The 21,707-nt window shown below is 38.0% G+C and overlaps 1 protein-coding gene across 1 annotated transcript; it reads right to left on the reverse strand.

The window, feature by feature from the left end:
• Nucleotides 1-1,082: 1,082 nt before the first annotated feature.
• LOC121410921 (ATPase family protein 2 homolog) lies at nucleotides 1,083-21,378 on the reverse strand. Its single transcript, XM_041603312.1, has 13 exons — nucleotides 20,930-21,378; nucleotides 19,342-19,642; nucleotides 17,049-17,839; nucleotides 16,104-16,233; nucleotides 15,340-15,520; nucleotides 14,390-14,527; nucleotides 13,408-13,525; nucleotides 12,371-12,528; nucleotides 11,112-11,321; nucleotides 9,888-10,021; nucleotides 8,701-8,827; nucleotides 8,194-8,358; nucleotides 1,083-2,759 (listed from the first exon to the last, which is right to left on the reverse strand). Exons 1-13 carry the CDS (start codon nucleotides 21,159-21,161, stop codon nucleotides 2,583-2,585), a joined length of 2,862 nt encoding a protein of 953 aa, XP_041459246.1. The 5' UTR covers nucleotides 21,162-21,378; the 3' UTR covers nucleotides 1,083-2,582.
• Nucleotides 21,379-21,707: the final 329 nt, after the last annotated feature.

Below are 21,707 nucleotides of genomic sequence, written 5' to 3' on the forward strand. Positions count from 1 at the left end.
TTCTACTTAAAGCCTAAATTAATACGTTTCATTCAATTTTTCATGTTCTTTATCTAGACCTATGCTCTATTTATAATTGCATTTTGTTTCCCTGAAAGATTATCCCATTCAAATTCTATTCATTGGAATTTATTTTTCTTATTCAGGTTCATTCCAGAGGATGCATGGGAACGAGGCAGCAATGTCCAAATCAGATGTTTACAGTGTCATCAGAAATGTTTCTGAGGCTATCGCAAGGGGAAAGAATGAATTCATCAGGTTTCCAACTACGAGAGAAGAGGTTGAATCTACCCAGCGGAGATTCTAGGAGTACATGGCGGCCTAAGTGTAAAGACGTGATCAGTGGGAGCTCTGATAATTTAGGTAATAGCAATGTATTTGAATCTTCAGAGTGGACCTATCGTGAAGCAAGTCTCCAGAGTTTTGGCGGACACTACAATGTATTTCACTAAACTCCTCATCAGCACACATGGAATGGAGAAAGTCAGAATTTGAAGATTTTGTCAGGAAGGAAATTATGAATGTAAAGGCTACTCTGAAAGGATTGAAGAAGTCCTGGTATTTCACAGAAAGCAAACAAATGATTTGAAAAAATGTATGTACACACTGAAGAAAAAAGTTGCAACATTAGAGACTAAAATTGATCAGCATGAGCAATGTTTGAAGCAAGCTGAAAAAAAGTTGGAGAGATTTTTTATTCATATTTTGGAATACCCCAAAGTGCAAATGAGAATCCCATGGAGGTTGTGAAAACCTTTCTTAAGCTACATTTTGGCATTGAAGGAGGGATTGAGAAGGCCCATAGAGATGGTCCAAAGATACGAGATCCAGCGGCTGAAGAGGGAGCTGAAAACTCAAGAGCAGTGTTCAAGGAGAAATTGCTTGTGCATTTTTGGAATCACAGAGCTTGAAAATGAAGATACAGATAAGCTGTCATTAATCTGGTTATTAAATCTCTCTCTGTGCCCACCTGGAGAAGGACGACATCGGAAGAAGCCATGGGCAGAAAGCTTGCCCCAAACAGCTTTCCACACCTATGCCATATCATCTACATCTTCAACTGTCCCTCAACCGCATCCACCTGCACCAATCATTGTGAAGTTCACGTCCTATAGGAAGAGATATGAAGTGCTGTCTCACAGGCGAAAGCTTGCCCGCACAAGAAAATCAATTCAAGAAGATCTTACAAAGAAAAATGCAAAGCTACTTAAGGCAAGTCGGGATAATGCCAAGATCAAGGCTGCTTGGACCAGGGATGGGCGATCATTTTACCATGTTTTATTTTTCTTTCTCATATTGACATTTCTCTGTATACCGTGATTAGGTTATGTGTGATAATGCTGGAAAGTATCGTGGCAAGGTGGCCTGGCAGCACTCATGATTCACGGATTTTCTCTGAGAGTGCACTGAAATTGCAGCTAGAGGCAAGAGCAGATGGTGGGTGCTTGCTTGGAGATAGAGGGTATGTTAAATTCCTATAATTTCTTTTGTTTGTATTAAAAACAAATTACATTTTTCCCCACTCAAATAGGATAATTCAAGAGTCATATGTGTATCAACCAAATTAAGAATTATTGGCAGATTACTGTGTTTTCTTTGAGGAATTTGATACCATTCGGAAATAAATCACCCAGAGACATTGTTCACTGGACTGTACAGGGTGTATTGGTGTGTCATGCAATCAGAGACAGATTAATGGTTTATTTGAACTTGTGCAAAGGATTCCTCTAATTTCTTGGGCCAAATAATGATAAACTTATGGTTGGTTTCATGGGTTTCTAGTAGAGAAGAAAAAGTATTTGTCTGTCTCATCAGTTTGAAATTTTTAAATCCCGTGCTTGCATAACACTTTTGTTCCTTAAAATTTTCTAATATAAACTAGAATAAGCAGAATGTTGTTCAGCAGAAATTGGCAGTTTGAAGAAAAAAAAAGAGTACTTTATCGTAAGTCAGAGCTCATTCAGAACAATGCCTTAAAAGTTGTCTATCCAACAAAGCATCATTTTTTTTTAAAACTTATCACATATAACGATCACAGAAATGGGTGATTCAGCCATTTCACAACCAAAACCTCCATCCACAACAGCACCTCCTCATTCTTGCAATTCAAACATACTGTAGTACAAACATGTAAACATTATGGAAATACCACCTCTGAACATTTCTTACTGTAAAGGAACATCTATCAGGCTATTGGGCAATAGCAAATCTATAAAGCATCCTCAAATCAATTAAACATTTTTTTTCAATTGAATGGAAATTTGCAACTGATTGCTGATCTGCTCCATGCAATACAAAGTGTAAACTGATTTGCTGCAGCTACAAGTGATTTATTAGTTGTAATTGCAAATATTTTCTAGCTAATAAATACGTTATTTTAGGTCTCTTGAGGCTTGTGGCTCTTACCAAACTTCAGGATACATCAAACCTACATTGTACCTGAGCTGAGCTGGTATTTCGGCTGAAGATAGCAGACTCTGTATGGCCATCACATTGGTCAGTCATAACTGCCCACTATGCTGGATGAAGTTCACATCAAGTGACCAATGTTGTTGACCACTGGATGGATGGTCATCATATTATCATGCTGAGTGAAGGCCACTTTTCTTCTGGTACTCCTCATAGAACCGAATGCTCTGTTGGGTTGTCTGGGGTTTCACATTGGTCAAAGCTTGGTCAAAGTGTCTCTGACTGACCGCTTGGATGTCCAAACTCTCCTGCATTGCTGATAATGCTGCTTCCCTACATACCGCTACGACCTGTCAATTGGATAAATGAAATGCTGAATTATGAACAGATATTCCATGAAAAAAAATAGTCTTATTAAAGCATTAATGGGGCAAATTAATACTTGTGCAAATTCCTGAAATGGTTGTTAATTTGATAATTCATACTTTGCTTTTAGAGAGAAAGATCAATATTTTCAAAAGGGTGACTATCAAACGTAAAGCATGGAATGGCTGAGTCCACACTTAATTAGAGTTCTGTTGTAAATCAATTTACTAAAAGGAAGACATTTTCTTTAAAAAGGCTGTAAAAAGCCCCGGTAAAGGGAGAATAATGTGCATAAAACTCAAGTATCATCTATTATCCCAACCTCAAAAAGTGCGGTTACCATTTAATCTTATTTTAATAGTTGATTCTTTGACAAAATTTGAAATTTGATATTTTAAGTATTAAGCACCCTTTTTCTGTTCTTCTATTTCTTTCTTTGCAAATTACCATCTTTTTTGTACAAGTTAGTGATTTCATTATAGAAAAAAAGCTACAGGAAAAAAATATAAAATCCTTAGTCCATTCCTTACTTCATAATTGGGTTTTTACAAAAAAACTTTCATTTTGATCAGGCAGCAAATAAACAAATTATTATCATCCGCTAAAACTCATGGCTACTATTATACAGAGATGCCAACCGCTACATTTTTGCCGTATTTGTTACGTTTTTTCACCCAAAATACGGCATTACTTTTTTCTTTGTAAAATATGTTTTCTTAAAATTTCAATCGTGTACAATATGCATTGTGTGTAGCTAGCTGGGTGTTTCAGGCGAGTGTGCATTACGATTGGTAGTGCGGTAATAAATTATGCATTTCTACTAATGCATAAATCCCTAATGTGGTGGTGCGTGTGTGCTGGTGCGCGTGTTCGACAACCCATACACGAGTACTGAGCATAGCAAGCTCGCTGTACTACTGTACTGTATAAATGTAGTGGATCCCCATAGTATGTAAATGCGAAGACATGTTTTGCCCGTGTGTGTGTGATTGGTGCACAATCGTCGTCGATTTGTTGTCTTGATTTGTTAATTTGTCGGGTCTCGATTAATCATGGCGTCAACTTCGTCCTCTAAATCACAAGTCTAAATCACGATGGAAACAGATGTTTCGAGAGGAATACTAGACTCGGTGGCCTTGTATTACCCGTTCCAAACTGGATGAATTTACCGCAGGGTGCACTGTCTGTCAATGTGATTTCACTATTTCACTATTTCACAAGGAGGAGCGAATGACATTACTGCCCATATCAAACGGAAAAAACACCTAAAAGACATTGACCAAGATTGAGCACAGAAGATTTGGTCCAGTTGGTCGAGAGTTGTCATTGTCTGGTAGTTTTTCAGCAAGACTTTTTTCTTTACAGGGAATATTGTGAAGAAGATCAAAGAGACACATTTTACCATTTCCACAGATGCCAGCTCAGATCGCAGTGCTGATGAACAACTGTAACCAATCATCCTGAGATTTTTTGACCCTGATGAAAGACAAGTAGTCAGTGTTTTGCTTGAAATACTCCACAACTACCCCACAGCGATCAACTGCAGAAAACATTTTCCTAATGATTGACAGAGGTCTTCAGGAGAACAGTGTCCCATGGGAATGGGTTTTGTGTTTTTCTGCAGACAATGCAGCCGTCATGATGGGGAGCCTGACTGGGACAGCTGCTTTCATAAAGAAGGCAAATCCTAACCTCTATACACTGGGATGCCTGTGCCATAGACTACATTTGGCAGCTGAGAAGGGGGCACAAGAGCTCCCATTTCCTCCAGATGACTTACTGATCCAAGTGTATTATTACTTGGAGAAGTCTAGCAAACGCCACAAAGAGTTCAAGATCTTCCAAACCATGTGTGGTGTTCAAACTCATTCAATTTTGCGACATGTATGTACAAGGTGGCTCTCCCTGGAAAATGCATTGAACAGACTGCTGGAGCAAGGGACCCCACTTCAGCTATACTTCTAATCTGGAGCCGAATCTGGAAAGAGAAAATGTAAGGAATCATCAGTCCCTCCCCAGTCAAAGAAGCAAAAAGTCAGCCATGATTGTCCAGATGGTACACACCTCTCTAAAGATGGTTCTGTAATAGGCTCAACTCAAACATCTGCCAAGTCATCTGCCAAGACATCCACCAACCCATGTGCAATCAAGAAATGTGCATCTTCCGTAAGTTTGAAAAAAAATGAGTAAAACCTGACAACTTCAGACCATGATGTACTAAATTTAAAATTAATTATACCATGTCAAACATTTACTTACATGTACTGTGTTAGCCCATTCAGTACCACACCATATCAAAATGTGGACCAATGTACAATCATTCTTGATTGACTTAAAAAATAAAATACCAAAGACTATACCAAATGACAGAAACAATTTCTGAAAAAAAGGACCCCTCATTTGTCAGTTTAAAGGCATAATAATCTGCAATTCTTAAATTGGCAACATATACAAAGATTGAAGATTACTATTCTAGGAGCAAATTGGCAACTTTTTCGATCGGAAAGGATTGCCAAATGTTTATATCGTCTACACAAAACATCAAGTTTCACTGAATTGCCATAAAATAAAGAAAGTAATATTGCCAATTTGATGATTAAATACTGATTTATTTCCTCAGAAATAAATATACATGTGATTTGTTACTCAACAAAATAAGGTTGTTAAATTTTACCTGATCTTTTTCTTCACTTTGAAAGATGACCACTAACAGTTCTGCCAATCCAACCAAGAACTAGAGTATTAGCAAGCATCCTATTCTGGCCTCTTTATCTTCACTCACTCTGAGCAGTGCTATGAAGTCATTCAAGATACCACATACTTCAGTGAGTACTTCATTTGCATCTGAATGATCCATTTAATTTTGTATCTGCTAATACATGTAATCAGTCTTTGATTGATGCTTTTTGAGCCATTCATTGCTCTTTTAGTCTTAGTGGATATTTGTTCTTTTCTGACTTTTCATGTATAATGTAAGTTATCATAAACTGTAAATCTTGGTTAGAAATCAAATATAATTCAACAACCAATGCACCCTGAAGACCCTGTACTCTTTAGCTAAGACATTTTCAACTGGTGTTTCTAATACCATGACCGAAGCAAAGAAGAAAAGCACCCAGCATTGAATAACTGAGTGAATATTGAATTTTATAAGGGATAAGTCCATTCATTGAAATATTTAAAATGGAAACAAATTGCCATGAAATTGTTAAAAGAAATCACAAATGTTTATTTTCCTACTCCTTTTTTAGGTCAAAGAAAGCACTACAACCACTGCAAAGTCTAAAATCAAAGTGAATCTGGCCTCTAGTAAGAATCCGCTTGCAAGTTTGGGTAAAGATTCATCATTGAGTGGTCAACAAGTAAAGAGTCCATCACAGGGTACTGTAAAGTTGTTTGCCTGTTCAAGGTCACATAGTCACACCTTCAGCAAGAATGGAATGACATCCAATAGTACCAAGTCTTCAACACAAGGCAGAACTGTTGCTGGGTCATCTCAACAGAGTGCAAACAAGGCTGGTGGAATCTTCAGCAAGTTTCAGGATAGGAATAAATTGTACTGCTTGTTCATCCAAAATGTCAGCCCAATGTACAATCATCTGAATGACAAACTACAATGCCTTCTCCATGATCTGTTAGTTCGCTGGTGCATCTAAAATCAGCTTGGTAGACTACAAATCTGAAATGAATCAGAAAAGCAATGAAGACTTGATTCGAGGAAATGCTGTCCGAGAATTTCTTGCCTCTGGGAAGCTCACCCAGGATGAAAAGACAGAGTTCTTTGCAGCAGTCCAGAAGTACTTTCTGTCTGTGTGCAATTAGGTTCTGGCCAAGTTCCCTTTTGAGGATGAAGTCATACAGCATGCCATGTTGCAAATCCAAGGATGAGGATGGAAACAAGCTTTGCTTGTGTATCTTACTTTGTGAGAAGGTTTGGGTACATGCAAGATAAGCTGGATGAACTTCAATTGGAGTATGGCAACTTCCAAACAGATCCTCTTCCTGGCATCCCTTTGGAGGAAAGAGCTGACACAAAATGGCTTCTCATTTCCGATATGAAGGATGCCTCTCTGAATCAGAAATATGTGTACCTCCCAAAAGTCATGCTCCTGGTGCTCTCTATTGCCCACAGTAATGCTTCAGATGAAAGGCTTTTTAGCCTTGTGAGAAGAAATGCAACTGATTTCCGACCAAACCAGTTTTTCTGATGCTACTCTGGAGGCATGTAAGAAGGCAGCAACCAGCGTCAGTAAATAACTTACAATAAAAAGAATTTTCATGTCCACTTTTTAAACTACAATACTCTCTGCTATTCTAACAATTTACCTAGATGTATTAAATGTGACTCAGAGACTTCTATAAAGAATTTAGCTGTGAATCAGTGGCTGCAGAACTTTGACTGGAACTCATCTGTATTTTGTCTGATATCAAAAGCAGTATGGAAGTTAGAAGTACAGCACATGTATATCAATCATTGTGCATGAAGAGGAACTTATCTGTTTAGCCAGTTTAAAAGCAGTTTGGCAGTGAGTCAAGCATTATACATAAAGTGGAACTTGTATGTAATAAGCATGTTGTTTAAAGCAGTATGGATGTGAAACTTGGCATCAAGCATTATTCATCCGCTGGAACTCAACTGTATTTAGCCTATTAAAAGCAGTATGGCAGTGAGTCAAGCATCATGCATGAACTGGAACTCCACTGTAAGCCTACATGTGTTTAGTCTGTTAAAAACAGTGTGTGGTATGATTAATCAATCCTGACAATTATTCTACACTTTAAATTCGACAGTGCCTGCTGTAAGATTCTATGGTTAGATATTTGTTTATATTGCATATTTTTAAGACATATAAATTTTATTCGCTCGTGCCGGTTTCATTTTTTTTTTTTCTAGTTTGATGAATGCGTTTTGTTAGAAATGGAATCATCTTACCAGAGAATGCACCATGCAGGATTCTGAACCCCAAAGTTGAAAAATCTCCTTACTGTGGGAGAGGCACACCCCCTCTCCCCGGCTCGGTCGTTTCGCTTCGTTATATTTTACAAAATACTTTTTTTAATATCAAAATACTGTTTTTTCCTCTCAGAATACTGTTTTTGCTTTTTGGAGGTTGGCATCTCTGATTATGTATATATTTAGATAGTAGGGTTTGCTGTAGGATCCATGCAAGCTTCAATAAGGTTTCAAACACTTTCCACATGGTCTCAAGCTTTTAATAATGAAAGCGTCCCTAAGTAATTATGCAAAGAAAAACCTTTGTAAATAGAACAGATAATGAATTGAGTGATATATTATCTGTAAAGGAAAATGATTTACAAAAGAAACCAAATGCAGGCATTCCATCAAGAGGGACCGAAAATTACAGTTTTTCATTGATCAATAATCATTCATCTTTAGATTATTTCCCCAAACATTACCTCTGCACCAGAGTAGCCATCTGTCTGTTTGATGAGCATCTCAACCAAACAGCCTTCATCAATGGGCATCTTCCTGAATTGAATGTTAAAGATTTCTTTCCGAGTGTGCTCATCCGGTAATGATACGTAAAGGATACGATCCAATCTACCTGGTCTCATGAGTGCCTGATATCCAATGATAAAAAAAAAGTCATTCATATTATTTTCTGTTCAAATTTTGCAATGCAAAAGCCATTTATATTGCACTAATTGATATCTCCTGGGGCCATTTCTAACAGTTACTACTATGGTAACTTTTCCATTATGGCAACTACCATGATTACTGGTAGTACTAATAATTGTGCGTCTCTATAAAACAGACCCCTGATTCCTGGAAAATAATCCCAGACCAAACAGAATGGTAAAAAAACTTGACTAATTACTTTGTAATATAGTAGAGTTTCCCTTGCAGGATGTGAAAAGGGTGCCCTCTATTGTGAAAGGGTTCATTTAGTCATAATCTCTTACCTTATCTATCATATCAGGTCTGTTGGTAGCAGCTACAACCACCACATCTCTTAGACCTTCTACCCCATCCAACTCAGTAAGCAGCTGACCAAGAACCCGGTCACCAACAGAACTGCTTCCAGAAGAGCTACGGACGAGGAAATAAACCAATCAAAAATGAAGAAAAAAAAATCAAAGAATCTGAAACCTGAAAGAATCTGAAATCTGATTGAATTACATACAAGAAGAAGGAATAAATTTAATTTGAACATGGAGTTAAGTTTTATCATCAATGAGCTTGGCCTAGTAGCTTGCATCCATCCTGTGTCAACAGCACAGAAAGATTGTTAGCCTAACAGAGCACCAACAGTAAGCCCTGTCACATCTGTCGGATTCTAAAGTCAAAACAGCCATTTCAATGTGTTAATAATGCATTGCTGTAATATTAGGCATCACTGTCACATTACCAGTTGTAACAGGTCCTCTGTTAGTACATTGTTAGCGCTAACAATGTTTGTGTGCAGTCAGTACTGGGTGTTAATGTATCTGCCTGTATTCCAGGTAACAATGGATGTTGTAAATTGATTCAACTGCAGACAAGGGGTCCGTTTAATATAGGACTTGCAACTGTTGTAGCTTTGCCATTATGGCAACTACCTTGGAAACATTTATTCTGATTGGCTGCTGAGCCCTGTTGCCATGGTAGTTGCCATTATGACAACGTTACAACAGTTGCAAGTCCTTTATATTATGAAATGGGCCCCTGGTGAGTGACTTAATGAAAGACTGGTGATCCCTTTTAAAGAACTAAATCAACACAAATGAAAATCTGGGGAACGTTTCATGAAAGGATTTGTCTTATATTTTATCCGACAAGTCCTGTTTTATCTAACAGTTGCCATAGTAATGGTGCCTCTCAACCAATCAGAATCAAAGAAAGTTGTCAGATCTGACAACTTGTTGATGAAACCCTCCCCTGGTGTGTATTATTTACCACAAGAAAGGATCACCAGTCATTCGTAGAGTCACTCGAAACAGCTTTATGAACCACCCACTTGGGCAGAGTTTCATGAACCTTATCAGCACTGTCATTGTGCAATTACAACGGCCAGAGACCAGTACTTCTCAGCAAATCAAAACCTCAGAATTCGCTGACATGTGCAAAAGTATGCATACATTACAGGACTGGTTCCTTTGGTGAAACCTACCTTCCTCTCTCCACTGCAATACCGTCTATCTCGTCAAAGAAGACAATAGCTGGAGCAGCTGACCGCGCCTTCCTGAAAACCTCTCTGATAGCTCTCTCGGAGTCTCCTACCCACTTACTGAAGAGCTCTGGGCCCTGGATGAAATGGTTCAGGAAAACAGAGATTTTGGTGCATTCAAGAAGAGCAGTGCAAACACAATTTCAATATGATTACATACACCTTAACCCTAATTCTCCCGGGGGGGGGGGGCATAATGGCGCCCCTCGACAACTTTCGCGATATATCTGCCGCGCAAAATTTTTTGACCTCGCCGCTCACTGACTTTTTACTTTCAAGTCTCGCGCAAATTTTGAGACCAAATTTGTGACGCCCAGGTACGCGGTTACGAAATTAGGCAACATTATGAAAGTGCATGTCAGACCCAAAATTGCTCAAAAATGTGATTTCATGTACAAATCCAATGCAAATTGTGTATATAGCCAAAATTCATAAATGTATCATCATTTCTACTTTTACTGACCAAGCTCAATTGATTTTGCCTTGTTTATGATAAAAACTAAGTCTGGAATGATTTCCACATAATACATAAGAAATTTTAAAACAATAAAATACATAAGAAATCGGTCTTGGTACCAGAGTTTTTTTCATTCACAATTGTTATGAATGCTATAAAGAATATTTTCACCAAAAAATAGCATTCTAGGAGCTTTATTTAGTGAATCAGAGCAAAAAGTATGATTTCATGAATAAATTAGCATAATCAATTCATATAAAATAAAAATATATGAATTCAGTGAAATCTACCAATGCAACTGCCTAGATTACGTCATTCTCTACCATCATGCAAATTTTCGTTCCGTGGCTGAGATCTTAAGGGGGGGCCATAATGCCCCCCCCCCCGGTAATGACAAGAATCAAAATACCCCGGGAGATTTAGGGTTAAAATGTTGGAAATAAACATCACATCTTGCCTCAGGAATGGATCCCAAAACTTGGAATTATCTAAGAATGAAATCAAAATGTTTTGAATGCATATTGGGACAGTCTCCCACCCCCTCCAAACCTTACAAATTTTAACTGAACATTAACAATGATTTTTTAAGTTTGTGGAAATGTTTATGATGGACCTTAGATACATATATAGTGAAAATTACATTTATACTGCATTCAGCCTCACTACTCCTCTGCCGTGTCAAGGATTTTAACATGAAGGAAGTGACTTACTTTCACAGAGATGAAGTTGAGACCACTCTCTGTGGCCAGGGCTTTAGCTATCAAGGTCTTGGAACAACCAGGTGGACCATAGAGTAGAACTCCTCGAGGAGGGGACACACCAAGCCTTGCAAAGGATTCTGGGTGTTTAATAGGCCATTCCACAGCCTGACGTAACTTGAGCTTGATGCTCTCCTGTCCGCCAATGTCTGACCAATACACCTGAAACGAAAAGGCAGGACAAGAAAGAACAAGGATTGAAAATGTGGATTTGAAGAGGACTAATTTTGCATAAGGTGAAAGAAAGATGCTCTATTCAACAAGGCGCAGCCAAATTGAATAAAGTGTCTCATTCTTTCAACAGTACACAATAAAAAGTATGATGTATCTACTATTCCTACTACTGCTGCTACTATGACAACCACCATTACTAAAGAAAAGAAATAGTCACTTACTACATCTACCATTACAACTGCTGTTTCGACCAAAATTATTACTTCTACTTCTACATCTGCTGCTGCTACTACTACTACTTCTGTTGCTGCTGCTACTACTACTGCTGCTGCTGCTACTACTTCTACCACCACCACTACTACTACTACCACCACCACCACTACCACCACCACCACCACTACTACCACCACCATACCATAGTAGTAGTAGTAGTAAGAAAGGTCCTTGAGATAAGAATGAAATGCCTTCAATGAAATTAAAAAATAAAAAATCCATGAGGAGGTTCTTATCATAAGCATCAGAGCTGAGGATTATCTTTTGTATGGGGGGGGGGGGGTGTACCAATAGATCCCCCTCCCTCCCATGAACAAAGGATAATCCTCTGCATTGATGGCCATGTTATCAAGGACCTACAACACATATAAAACACACAATAAACATCATTTTACTTGGGCATTTGAATAATTACGCACATTGGCTTATCTATGAAACAGTCCAAACGCCCTTGGTATGTTACAACTGTTCCATATGTGGTAACATGTCACATGCTCCTGCAACAATTGCTCCAGTCTTCTTAATATCTCACAAGGCATAGGGCTAGCATTAGGACTGTAAAAGAGTTTTTGGTACAGAATAATGTAAAGATAAGGATAGTGGTTTATTTAGTTTTGGAGGTTAGGTTTTATGTTGGGTGTAATGTACAGAATTTCCATTGAAGCAATTGTCACCAGAGCAAATGTCATGGAACCCCATAGGTACTTTGTGTTAACATTTCCTGCTATTGCCCTCAATGATGTATATTACTCGATATTCCATACCTTTGGTATGTCAACTTCAACTTCCCTCAAAGCGCTGGGTTTGACCTGGGTCATAGCATGGAGAAAATCTTCCTTGGTGATTGTACCTGAGGATATGCTATTCCCATTTACTACATCTTGGTTCAAGGTTTGCAGTCTCTCAAAAGCACACATCGCAGCTAAATAAAACAAACAGAGGCAAGAATAACAACAATATTACACTATCATATAGCACTTATTACTAAGGTCAATCTCTTCTGGCTTTTCTGCTAATAATGTATGCTCATTTCCCACTCCCTGGGAAGAATTCAAGAAATTGCAAAGAAATTGGTGAATCTCTGAACCATAAAAAAGCAATATCTTTATAAGAAGTTGACTTTTGACATTGGTTAGGTCGAATTTATTTTTTAACTTTCAAGAAATGTACATTAGGATGAATTTGGTGACTCTATTTCAACATGGAGATATCACACATGAATTTTATTTTTAATCAAACATGCATTTAGGAATTGTTTGATAATTGGGTTTGGATTAAAACACAGATAAAATACTCTGGTTCATAAAATGGGACTGCAAATATACTACTACCCATGTCCATTCACCAAACTATTCATGTACAATAAAGATAATACATGTACTTGCTCATATAGCACTTAACACTTACTTTATCAGAAGTCTCTACGTGCTCTACAGTAATACAGCACAAATGTTCACTACAATTTCTAACATCCAGCTACACACCAGGAATGAAATATAAACAAGCAAATTGATGCTAAAGTATCTACATTCAGTAACGCAAAATTTTCCGACATCACAAGTGCTCCTCCGATAATGTCTCTTAACATTCGGGTTAGGGTCGGAGTAATGATTTGAATATTGGTCCAGAATTATGTCAGGACTGCGATTAAGGTTAGATTTAGGTTTTAATTTGGGATTATGTTTCGCTAAATGTGTGGATTCTCAGTAAGTGCAATTGTTGCAGGAGTTAATGTCATGGAAACCTAGATTCTTCAGCAGCACATAAAAATGCAATTTGTAATAATTTGAAGATACCGTACCTTCTTTACATAATGAAGTTAGATCAGCACCTACATAACCATGAGATGAATCAGATATCATTGTCAGGTCATCAGCTGTCAAGCTATGTGATAGATTACCTGTCAATTTCTCAAGTATCTAGGTTGGAAAAAAAAAATGAAAAAAAATCAGGGTAGTTAATGAAATGGTAATGTATGATCAGTTTTTCTTACAATATTTAAGATACAAAATAAGATTCAGAAATTAGCTCCTCGGGAAGCATGAAAAAATATCGTGTCAGAGGTCAATTTCATTGTTCACCATGAGAGGAAAAAAAACGATCCTGAATATTGTGCTTCTCAGTTAGTGAATGTGTTCTCCCCCTCCCCCATTTTTATTTCTTGAAGTGTCACTATGAAGTGAAAGGTGACTCACATAATATGAACGTATTATTAAGAAATTCACATCATCTAAATCAAGATTGCCTCTTCACTATACAGGGCCTAGCAAGAAACAGATACGGATGGTTCATATCAGAGATAATATAACATGGGTGGGTGGTTTTCACAGTGGGCATAGTCATATTTCTGTTCAAAAGAATATTGACTCAAAGGTTTTTTCAAATGGTTGTAAACTGAAAAATAGATCTTACCAACATTTAGTATGCAGAGTCAATGGTATTAGAAAAATAATCAAATAGAGACACAAGATTTTCTGTCATCAGGCAACAAAAAAAAGTGCAATGTATTCAAATCATATCTACAAAATTCCAGACTTGTATGGACAAAATATAATTTGACACCACTCCTGATATGATAATGAAATCATTATATCATGTGACTATGACATGATGAAAGCATTATGCCAAATATGCAGCCATAACAGTACATAGTCTTTCGAAGACTATTTAAGCATACATGTATTAATAAACAAAAATGGGTTACCTCTTCATATCAGAACATAAATAATGATAAGCTTTGCCAATCCATATGATGAGACTTTATGCAATTTTATTCAACGAACCTGTCTTCTTTCTCTTGCATTGGGAACACCTATTTCAATCTCGCGATCAAATCTTCCAGGTCTCCTAAGGCCGGTGTCAATGGAGTCAGGACGACTTGTTGCTCCAAGAACAAGGACATGACTACGTGATGATGAATTCTGTAAAATAACATCACACACAGGTTATTCATAGGAGGATGGTGGCGAGGGAGCAGGAGGAAGGGAGAGGGAGGAGTGGGGTGAGGGGAGGAGTGATGACAAGGGGAGAGGGAGGGGAGGGGAAGAGAGGGAAAGGAAAGGGAGGGGAAGGGGAAGGGAAGAAAGGGAGGGGGAAGGGGGAGGGTAGGGGATGGGAAAGTGTAGGTTTTTGTCCTCTGTCCTCTCTTCAAGAACAAAGAGTTCACAAACTTCATACATTCAACTTGTCTAGTCGCTAATACAAATTCGAATCTTTTGGAATCAGAATACCGAATACAATCATCAATGCAAGGTAAACCCTACCTTCATCTCCACAAGGAAGCTGGCAAACTTGTTCTTCCCTGAAAATATAGCCCACTGGAAAGAACTCACCAGGGGCCCGTTGCATAAAACTTTTTACCTGAGAAAACTCAGGTTGTTTTTACCGGAGTTTGTGCCCTGTGATAAAGTCAATGGCGGAAATCAGACTAACCTTAGTTTTCAGTTTTTACCAGTTTTCTCAGGTTAAAAGTTTTATTCAACAGGCCTCAGGAAAAGTTTTTATTTAAAAAGCACTGAAATCCTCATTACCCAAATAACAAAGGCCCTCCTAAAACCGAATAAAAATAATATCACCACTCCTCTCAGCCCTGAGTTACATTTCCTAATGGAGGACTGGGGGGGGACTACTACAAGGTAAAAAGGTAATGGGAGGGGAAAGGAAGGGGAGTGGAAGGGAAAAGGGGAGTGTGGTGGGGGGGGGTGGAGAAAGAAAGACACCTAGCAGCATTTACCTGTGCCATTCCATCCATCAAAGTGATTAACATTGAGACAACTCTCTTCTCAAGTTCACTGTTCACCCTCTCTCTACGAGGACAAAGGGCATCTAGTTCATCTATCAGGATTAGACTAGGTGCATTATTAGTAGCTTCCTCAAACATGGCTCTTAGTCTTGACTCGGATTCACCATAAAACCTGTCAAGGGTTAGATTGAGAATACTTTGTAATTATTTCATGTATCTCACAGGTTTATTGATAAATAAACGAAATACTTATATCAATGTAATCCCTTTATAACGCACTGTAAATGAATGACTTAGCATCCTTAGAATCCACGTTATGTACAGTACTTGTTCTGTCAGAAAAGCATCTGCAAGTATTCACAAGAGTTTATCAGAAATCAAAGTAGTATATGTTATTGACATGCAGCTTTTGTATCTCACTTGTACTAATCATATTTACCTGAATGCTAACATGCGAGAAACTGAATTATATAACAGCATATAATTTGACCAAGAGCATTTTGTACTTAATAATTGTTATTATCACAATTTCTGGGTGTCTGAGTGGAAAGCAAACATCAAACAGTATAACTATGCTAAGTCAAATTCATGTACACCCAACTCAAAAATTATCATTTTCCAATAGATGTTTTTTTTTCTTGATAAAGAAAATGATTTTACATTAATGTCCAAACCCCAAAGTGAAAATTTGGTATGTCTCACTCTAACAAATCAGAGGCATACAGTTACAAACTTCATACCAGTATATGACTTACTTGCTGAGCACCTCAGGTCCATTAATGATAACTGTGTAGACTCCTGATTCAAAGGCTACTGCTCTAGCAAGCATTGTCTTACCCACTCCTGGTGGACCATAGAGTAGAATGCCTCTTGGTGGAGATATACCTACAAATAAAATAAAAACAATAGTTACATTTATGTTGCACTTATTACATTCTGTTCTTAAGTGCTTTACATTTCAATTATGATTACTTCCTTCATCGGATGCTGATATATCTGAACAGAATGTATATTTCTCCACTCCCTAGGGAGCATTCCAATAAGAGTTGATTGCTAGGTATACTACATAGGCTTTCACATTCTACTAGGTATCTATTTAACACCTGGGTGGAGAGTGGCAAAGTGTGGATTGACGCCTTGCCAAAGGATGCTAGGCCAAGGTGGGATTCAAACACACAACCCTCTGATTACAAGGCAAGAGTCAGAACCGCTACACCACGACACTTCCACATTCAATAGGAAATTTAGAGTAATGCAAAACTTGGGATGTTCAGAATGGTTAGTTAAAAATAAAGTTAATTTAGCAGATAAAGTAGGTATTCAGAGGAATAGAAGGAAGAGGAGCTTACTCGTATGAGGACTTATTTCATGACTCGAACTGGTCCACAAAAAATCAGACCTTGGGGAATTAGAGTCACTAATCTAATACAATCGACAATACAGGGTAAACTCTACCTTCATCTCCACAACAAAGCTGCATACTCGTTCTCACCCGACAAAATAGCCTACTGGAACAAACTAACCAGTGTTCATTCAAAAAGCACTGAATCTTCGTAACCAAATTACAAAGGCCCTCCCATAACCCCAAATTTAGGAATAATACCCCCACTCTTGTCAGCCCTGAGTAATATTTCCTGATGGAGAACTTCAGGGAAAACTTCTACAAGGTACAAGGTAATGTAACTTGCCAAATCACTAACCAAGAGAAGCAAATATTTCTGGATTCTTGAGCGGCATCATCACCATGTCTCTGATCATCTTCATTTGTCTCTCCATGCCTCCAATCATGTCAAAGGTCACACGTCCGCCTAGTTTAGTGATAAGTTCATCTTGATCTGAACATTTCTTCTCTTGCTCAGAGGTTACAATCTCTATGTGAGTTGTCTTGGTGATCCTGTACACCCCTGATTCCTCTGTGACACACTGACTTCTTGAGTAAGAATCTCTTGTTTTCTCTAGTGATGGCTTTTGAGATAACCCAGGCGTCCTTTTCGGTGTTGAGGATGCAATGATACTTCTTGATTCTGACAAATTCAAAGAACTGAAATCCTTTTCCAAGTCACTTGCAGAATCCATAACCATGGAACAACTGAAGTCTGCTGCGCCAACCTTACTAGAATTTCTAATAATACCACCATCACTACTTGTTGATGTATTTGTATCACCTAATCCTTCATCATTATTTGTAAAGGAGCAATTAGAGATGTCTGTCCTCTTCAGGTGTGATGTTGCATCACTTGACACTGATGCTGGAGTTCTCTCTAGATCATTGATCAGTCTCTCAGCTGATTGGGTGGTCATAGATGACTGGTCTAAACGAGACGGTTCAGCACCCGTTTGTGCAGTAATTTTAGTTACCTCTAGATCAACCGGCTTGCCATAGTAAGTGAGACTGAATAAGCTCCCGCACACTATGTGCTTGCAGTTCAAGTATCTGGAAGCAAAGTTCTGGAAATCTGAAGATTGCATTGCAGATATATCTTCATAAGATCTGTGGAAACCAAGAGAATGAAAGAGAAAACAAAGTATGACTAAATTTATAATCAACAAGAAGACATTAAAAAAGACCCAACCCCCCAAAAAAATCAAATCAAGTAAAGAATGAACAGAAAATTTACTTCCGTGATTGACAAACAGATAGCCGTAAGTAATTAAGATATTTCAAATAGAAATTTAATAGGGGTACTCCTGTTGAAAATACTGAAAATTTGATCAAAATTGGACAAGGAATAACAAAGTCATGGCATTTTTATAGATTTGCATTATTCCAGTGAAACAGTTCTAGGTATGTCTCATGAATATTCAATGAGAAAACTGATTTTGTATTTTATGATATGAAATTAGGTTTATTCAATTTTTTTTCCTTCAAGAACCAACAAAATTGGAATAACTGATTAAGTGCATCAGATATTCATTGCTGCAACTATTTCAATATAAGGAAGACATATCAATCACACATACATGAAAAAAAAGAAACAATCATGATTTCTTGTTATTATATGAAATCATGATTGTTTCTTTAATAACATAAGAAAAAAAGTGGGAAAATGGGGGTGTGACATCATCAGCCCATCTAACGAATATTCATGATGTGCAGATAGCTTTTCACAATATATTGCTAAACTTTAAAATTAAAAACTTCATTATTTGTTATCAGATTTTGATGACTTTTTCAGCGTTTTGCTCTGTGAATTTTACTCTATTTATTTAGATATAAATATTTTCAGCCCAGAGAATCCCTTTAATTCTTGACCCAGTTATTTTGCTTTATAGACAGAATCTAGTAACAAAAAGGATGTGAAAAATGCTTCACAGTAAATATGTCTGCAGGCATTAGTGATTATTTTGATGCCAAACTCTCAAAAAGGACCCCCAAAATAGAACTTTACATCCTTGTATTTGCCAACCCTCTAATTGATAGAAACATTGATAATTGAACCTCTCCTAATCCGGATCAATTTAAGATACCCCCTCCCCTAAAATGGCTTAGCGTAATATAGAGCTACTTAATATGACAACAATAACAATAACTCTTCAATGAACATTGGATATTGGTACTACGTTATATCACCTGTTATGATATTGTTAACGAGTGAGATCTGCATGGGAATCAGACAATAAAGCTGCTTTAAAACACAGCTTTTCTCCTTAGTACCCCCAACCCACCTTATCAGGGTCTCAATGAAAGGGTTATAAAAATGTCATCCCTCCCCTCTAAAAATTTGCTTGTCTTAGCTGCAAAATTGCATAAAAACATTGACTGAATACCCATATATGCAATATCATATGTGTGTACTTTTTTTCCAAACATACAATTTACGTCTGGGACACACCTTCAACGTCACCATACAAAACATGTGACCAGGGCTCAAACAGCTCTGCATCAAACTGTAACTTCCCCAAATAGCTTGGAATAGAGTGACCAGCATTCCACAAGGCCCAGTTGCAGCCCTATTAGCTGAGCCATCTATTCCACTTCACAAGGAACTTTACCTAACAAGAACTGTTGCTGAAGAAGCTGCTGCCACACTCCCAGAGACAGCTTCCACCTTGACCATCTTTCCTTCACTCCATCCATGGACCTTCTGAAGACTCCTGTGGATACCTACGGATCCTGCAGGGAGGTTTGTGACAGGCCATACGATGCAGATGGACTTGGACTGATCTCCATTAGCTGCAGGGGTCGGTTGGGTGAGGATGGCAGGCTGGCCGATGCATAGGCCACAGAGTGACATGGTATCTGGATGTAGCTGGATGACGTCATATTTGGCTGAGCGTGGAAGTTTGGTGACTCCTATATATCGCAGACATTAAGAAAAACAAAGAAATCTTAGAAGAGGTTGTACACCATTCACATATTATTAGCTTTCATCCACTTATAGTATTTTATTAATTTTATAAATATGATGCAGTCCGATTTTGATTTGAAATAATAAAAATAATAAAAGGCAAAAAACTTCATCAAAATTTAACTGTAAAAAATGAAATAAGGAAATTATGACATTCTTGAAAGTTTTCCTTAATTTCACAATCATACAAAGCAAAATATCACTAGAAATAAACAGGGTGTGGACAATCACTTTCCTGCCTACAAATCAACCTTGTAAAAATGAAATATGACCATTCCAAATGTCAATAATATCAAAATCTGATGGTTCTCAACAAAATGCTCATCCTACAGAGTGCTTAGGACACCATGAAGAACAAGAGTGTCGCTAAGGTGAGCACATGTCTGTAACGCGGGAAATGGAGCTATTGGTCAAGCAAGAAAAGTGGAAGATGGCGACTTCACCTTCTGACCTTAAAAAAATCAATAGAACTACTAGGATCTAGCTGGTATCATACACACCAAACTACTAGACTAAATTCAACTAAAGTTATCGTGTTAACAAGGACTTCGGAAGAGTAAGATGAAAACATGTCACTGTGATCTTGACCTTTGACCTCACATTCAATAGCCTTGCCTTGCTGGGATCCATGCTAGTATCATACACACCAAATTAAATGAGCCTAGGTTAAGTTAATGACTGCAGAAAGGTAAGATAAAAATATGTCACTGTGACCTTGACCTTTGACCTCAAAATCAATAGACTTCCTGGGATCCATGCTAGCATCATCATACACACCAAATGAGCCTAGGTTAAGTTCAACTGAAGTTATCGCGTTTACAAGGACTGCAGAAGGGTACGATGAAAAAAGGTCACTGTGACCTTGACCTTTTGACCTCAAAATCAATAGTTATTATGGGATCCATGCTAGTATCATACACACGAAATTATATGAGCCTAGGTTAAGTTCAACTGAAGTTATCATGTTTACAAGGAAAAGTTAACGGACGGACACAGAGCGTGATACCATAAAACTTCCCGTCGAGATGGGCGTATAAAAATTCACAGATGACCAATAATTATGCTGTCATCAGAGCTATTGTCATGAAAAGCTTTTATATGCAATGGTCCAATGATTAAGCTGGATAAGACATGTAAGATTTGATATACTAACAGAGACCGAAGCTTTTGGTCTATAGGCCTACCACTGGGTATACTTATCGCATTAATAGTCACTCCCCTATAGTATTTACCCTTATCATTATGTCCTGTTACTTCTCCGAACAGCACATTGTTGATAATCATGGGAAAACCGGCTTCATGCAAGTCCTTTTCGAGATCTGAAGATGAAGGAACTTCAAGTTTTTTGAAAAAATCAACATCTTTTGGTCGATGAAAAAGATCAAAATCTCCCCTATTCATACGTAGCCAGTTGTTCACAAGATTTCTTTTTTTGCTAGACATGTCAATGCCGTTGAAAGTCATAGGAATGATCTCCAACAAATCCCTAAATCAAAGTTATTTAGACGGTACCAACGCCACCGTCTTCGAACGCTGGTCTGCAAGGCCAAGGCATGGCAAGGAAATGGAAGGCGCATGCATGCAGCGCGCGAGATAGCTAGCTAGCTAGCGACGTGGGTGCGGAGTCCGTCGGCGAGCTGGCGGCAGCTTGAGGCCAAGTCGGCAGCTAGGATAGAAAATCGAACAAGCGCATGCTCAAGTTTATATGGGCAGCCGAACAACACTCTGTTTATGGCGAGCCAAAATCCTCTTGCATAAATGCATACATTTATCCTCACGCCGAGTGATCATACATTTTGCAAAAAAAAAAAAAAAAATCAAGATGAGCTGGCCAGGGGCCCAGGGTAAGTCTTGGATCTAGGGTTGCCAAAATGATTCCCTCATTAAAAAGAATAATAATTTCTACCACCAAACGCGACGGCTCATGGGGAGAATTTTAATGTGATTTTTTTTTCTGACAGAAAAAAAACAATAGGGGAATAAATCATCAAATGCTAGGTAAGTTTCAAT

Source organism: Lytechinus variegatus, chromosome 1, assembly GCF_018143015.1.
Source record: "Lytechinus variegatus isolate NC3 chromosome 1, Lvar_3.0, whole genome shotgun sequence".
Taxonomy (NCBI): Eukaryota; Metazoa; Echinodermata; class Echinoidea; order Temnopleuroida; family Toxopneustidae; genus Lytechinus; species Lytechinus variegatus.

Coding starts and splice junctions, on each gene's coding strand:
- LOC121410921 (XM_041603312.1), bottom strand. CDS start 21,161: ATGACTTTCAACGGCATTGACATGTCTAGCAAAAAAAGAAATCTTGTG. Junction 17,840..19,341: donor TCAGCAACAGTTCTTGTTAG/GTAAAGTTCCTT, acceptor TGGTTTCCACAG/ATCTTATGAAGATATATCTG. Junction 8,359..8,700: donor GACCTGATATGATAGATAAG/GTAAGAGATTAT, acceptor ATTGGATATCAG/GCACTCATGAGACCAGGTAG.